Source organism: Protomyctophum parallelum (assembly GCF_964188405.1).
Source record: "Protomyctophum parallelum genome assembly, chromosome: 1".
Taxonomy (NCBI): domain Eukaryota; kingdom Metazoa; phylum Chordata; class Actinopteri; order Myctophiformes; family Myctophidae; genus Protomyctophum; species Protomyctophum parallelum.
The window spans coordinates 5,877,538-5,882,448 of record NC_139697.1 but is presented as its reverse complement, the minus strand read 5'-3'; the positions used below and the strand labels follow the sequence as shown (position 1 = coordinate 5,882,448).

Genomic DNA, 4,911 nt, shown 5'->3' with positions numbered 1-4,911 from the left:
AGGGTTGAACTACCCTGGTTAATAAACCAGACTAATATCGCACGGACCGCAGGATATTAGTCTGGGGAGGCTCAGCTTGGATTTCATTTCCAGGGGAGCGGGTTGAAACATTTTCTCTTTGACGCAATTGGTCAGAGCTACTGTCAGTCAAAGGTCTCAAGCATTGAAAGTCACTGTACCAAAGCCCGCCCATATTGCATACCATGTCCCGATTGGCCGCCCCATTTCTCTGGTGTAGGAAATGGGCGTACAATTGAGCCTCTCCAGACCGTAATCCGCCGGCAGGCAATTTATTTTTGCCAACGGCTGATTCGGTCTGGTTTATTAACCAGGCTAGGGTTGAACCTCTCCTTACCCTCACTGTTCTCCAGTATGTAGGGTTGAACCTCTCCTTACCCTCACTGTTCTCCAGTATGTAGGGTTGAACCTCTCCTTATACCCTCACTGTTCTCCAGTATGTAGGGTTGAACCTCCCCTTACCCTCACTGTTCTCCAGTATGTAGGGTTGAACCTCTCCTTACCCTCACTGTTCTCCAGTATGTAGGGTTGAACCTCTCCTTATACCCTCACTGTTCTCCAGTATGTAGGGTTGAACCTCTCCTTACCCTCACTGTTCTCCAGTATGTTGGGTTGAACCTCTCCTTACCCTCACTGTTCTCCAGTATGTTGGGTTGAACCTCTCCTTACCCTCACTGTTCTCCAGTATGTAGGGTTGAACCTCTCCTTACCCTCACTGTTCTCCAGTATGTAGGGTTGAACCTCTCCTTACCCTCACTGTTCTCCAGTATGTAGGATTGAACCTCTCCTTACCCTCACTGTTCTCCAGTATGTAGGGTTGAACCTCTCCTTACCCTCACTGTTCTCCAGTATGTAGGGTTGAACCTCTCCTTATACCCTCACTGTTCTCCAGTATGTAGGGTTGAACCTCTCCTTACCCTCACTGTTCTCCAGTATGTTGGGAGCGAAGCCTCCCTCGTCTCCCACATTGGTGGCGTCCTGGCCATACTTCTCCTGTATCACCCCCTTTAGTGTGTGGTACAGCTCTGAGCCTATCCTCAATGCCTCCCTGCAAGGGGTTGGTGAGGGAAGAAAGAAAGAAAGAAAGAAAGAAAGAAAGAACACTCAGTCATTCACTTATTCTTACCGTAATCTGATTATTATATCCCTTAACCAGTGGTAGAGCGAAAAACGTAAAAAATAAATCCATCATGAGCGCACGTCAGCTCCGACCGTGCACGGCGGGTTTATCGCTAAATCGCTTATTATGATCACCCTGCAATTATTTTTTTAAAGGACCACTTCACCACTTTTCATCTTCTTATAATTGGTCCTCACTAATGTTCATGATCAAATTAATAAGTTTAGGGATAAGGGGTAAGGGGTGTCGCGAGATATAGCACCATATAGTGTACATAGTTCTGACATTGTTGCAATTGCCTCTCTCTCTCCATTGGGAGAGGGAGACAAACTGACACAGAATGTTGCTAATCAATATACAGTGTAACGTTTCAAAGCTCTTACTTGAAGGACTCCGCCCCGACAGGAAGTACCATGAACTCCTGCATGGCGAGCTTGTTGCCCGCATGGGAACCTCCGTTTATCACGTTAAACGCCTGGACGGTTTGAGGACAGGGTATAGGAGAGGAGAGAGAAAAGGGTTAGGCAAGGAAAGGAGAGTAGAGCAGTAATAGACAAGAGAACGTGTGAGAGGAGGACAGTAAATGGTAAAATGGTGCATTTATATTATATAGCACCTTTATCCAAGGCGCTTTACATATAGATTACATTCACCCATTCATACACCGATGGCGGTAGAAACCATGCAAGGCGCCAACCAGCACATCAGGAGCAATTAGGGGTTCAGTGTCTTGCTCAAGGACACTTCAACAAAAAAAAAATCTATACTGTAATGTAGAAATATGTTATAAATAGTTATTTTGGTATCAAAATGTTCTTAAAGTACCAAAAGTAGAACTCATTATGCAGAATGTCCCATTTCACAAGTTTTCAAATAAAAATAGCAGATTGGTTATTTTTAAATGGCAGAAATGTATATAGTGTAGGGCTGGGTGCAATAACCGCAATACCGCCATACCGCCGGTATGTAACGCATACCGCGGTATCGGGTTCATTACCGCGGTTAAAAAAAAAAAAAAAAAAAAAAAATGAAAAGTGTATCATAATAAACAGTGACGCTCAGTCAGTCTAATCATGCCAGCAACACAACAACACCAGAGGGAGTTCAAAAAACCATGTGCAACCCAGATTCGGCACAAACAAGGATTGATTGATTGATTGATTAAAATATTTATTAACAGTTTGCAGAATTACACTACAATTCAAGCACAACTCAATACAAAGACTGTTAACTGTGAGTGGACACTTGTTTACAAGAGGGTCCACCTAAATTCATTTCACTCCTATGCCACAAAAATGTGGAACGCCCTACCAACTGTCATTAAGATGTAAATCCCTTGACTCCACCACCCCTTTCCCCCCTCACTGTATACGTTTTCCCCCTTTTTACCTCCTTTATGATGATTTCCTGTTTTTGGCTTTATAGAAGTGCATAGTGTACAAAATGATATGATGAATTGAAAATGGTGGACCCTCTTGTAAACAAGTGTAATGCTTTATGGCAGGGGTATTCAATTAGATTAGGCCTCCTATGTGACACAGACCGAGTAGAAAGAAACGTGCCATTTTATCATGACTATTAGTGAGGACCTATTATATGAAGATAGGTTCAAAAGTGGTCCTTTAATGATTACCGTCATTATGGTAATCTCACAATTAATATCGCACACACCATACCTCTAACTTTTATTAGCCCTCTTATTATTCCCCCCCCCCCAAAAAAAAAAAAAAAAAAAAAGTTTTTTTTCTTTTTGTTTTTTTTTGTTTTTTTTGGGGGGGGGGCGGTAATAACCGCCATACCGGCGGTATGGGGGCCGGCAATAACCGCGGTATTAAAAATCCCATACCGCCCCAGCCCTAATATAGTGGTTATATATGTTTTGCAATAATCTACAAAGTAACTACCGTAACTAGTAAGTTAGTTACTTTATACCAACGATCACCTATTTTCGGTTTGTGTGACACCGGCATGCAATTCAGTATATAAATCAGGCACAAGGAGAGAGGTGGAGAGAGTTCAAGTTTTATCGTCCCACTATACTCTACCTACGTACTCTAAAAGTAACATTTATCATTTGTGTAAAAATCCTGCAGAATCAGTAAATCAGCATGTGTGGTATTTTTCAGTAGGTTAAAGGAGAATTCCATACTAAAAGGCTTTCTTACCTTTCTTTGTAGTTGTTACGTCCCCATCAAAGAGGTCCAGGTGTTATTTTGTGCAAAAGCTCCTTATTGGCTATTTCCCCTACCATAAGCCCTAAATGAATTGCATTGAATTGAATGGGATGTGTATGGGGTGATGTGCTAATTCGCTTATTTCCATCGCTCAAAATTATAATTTATTTGTATATATCCTCTCTTCATAATGTAAATAATATCCCAAGCGGCACACTTTACTACTTCTTTCGATGGAAATAAGTGAATTAGCATAACACCCCATAGCCCCATTCAATTCCCATTCAATGCAATGCAATTCATTGAGGGCTTATGGTAGGGAAAATAGCCAATAAGGAGTTTTTTCACAAAAAAACACCTGGACCTCTTTGGTGGGGACGTAACAACTACAAAGAAAGGTAAGAAAGATAATAAAGCATTCTAGCATGGAATTCTCCTTTAAAATGAGTGCGCTGAATCAGAAAAAAAAAACAACTCTTTGTCCTCTCGGGTACGGGTAGAGTGAGTCATGTGGAACTAAAAACCTACGGGAACTGGCAGCACTAGCTCTGTGTTTCCAGCCAGGTCGGCTATGTGGCGATACAGGGGGACGTCTTTCTCCTTCGCACCGGCTTTGCAGATGGCCAGAGATACTCCCAGGATGGCGTTGGCACCAAACCGAGCTGCACGACAGAAGAAAGAGACACAGGGGGGCTAGGAATTAGGAATTAGGAATTAGGACAGTCAGTGAAGCAAATACTCAGTCATTATCAACCCATGACATTGAGGCGATGGATGGATGGATGGATGGATAGGCCTAGATAGATAGGCTCTCTCTCTCTCTCTCTCTCTCTCTCTCTCTCTCTCATTTAATTAAATTGGAAATGGGTCTAACTTGATGTGGAAGTTGACTAATAAGCAGAGAAAGCAAAGCAGGCGGATTTCATTTTGACAGATTTATTAGTGCATGGTTTCAGTTTGACTTACATTTATTCTCCGTTCCATCCATTTCTAGCATCGTGTTGTCCAACTGTTCCTGCTCCACCACACTAATGCCCTGAGGACACACACACACACACACACACACACACACACACACACACACACACACACACACACACATGTCACACACACATGCACATTAATGTAGACATATACTGTAGACATACAGTACAGACACACCCAAAATTCAGGTGAATGTGATAACACAGCCTGCACTGAGAGATGAGATCGAGATGACATGCTCACTGTTTTTTACGAACATCAAGTAATTCATTCATAATCCATCCACAATAGTTTGACCCCGTGTGACAATCTGCTCCTGAACAAATTGACCACACAGTATACTGTACATCCTTACAGTGCACAAATGGACCGCTTATGGGTGCATTTGTATACTTCCAAGATAAATTATCTGTGAGGTATTTGTTTTCTGCAGTGCTGCACAGATCAGGTGCATAGACGTGCATGTTCGCAGGCTTGTGTGTGTGTGTGTGTGTGTGTGTGTGCGCACATACACACGCACAAATACTGTACACGCATGAGGTTGAGTGCTCACACGCTCAACCATGTACAGTAAAACGGCGGGATCGCAAATAAACACACACACACCAGTTTGTA

The 4,911-nt window shown here is 42.6% G+C and overlaps 1 protein-coding gene across 1 annotated transcript in view; it reads right to left on the bottom strand.

Moving 5' to 3' along the window:
• LOC310866765 (gamma-enolase) overlaps positions 1–4,345 on the bottom strand; it is an 11,052-nt gene extending 6,707 nt beyond the window's left edge. The window contains exons 1-4 of the mRNA XM_083776500.1: positions 4,279–4,345; positions 3,841–3,974; positions 1,522–1,613; positions 936–1,066 (exon numbers count right to left, since the gene is read on the bottom strand). Of these exons, the coding sequence (XP_083632626.1) occupies positions 936–1,066; positions 1,522–1,613; positions 3,841–3,974; positions 4,279–4,309 (388 nt within the window). The 5' untranslated portion in view covers positions 4,310–4,345. The remainder of the gene's footprint in view (positions 1–935; positions 1,067–1,521; positions 1,614–3,840; positions 3,975–4,278) is intronic.
• Between the last annotated feature and the right edge of the window lie 566 nt (positions 4,346–4,911).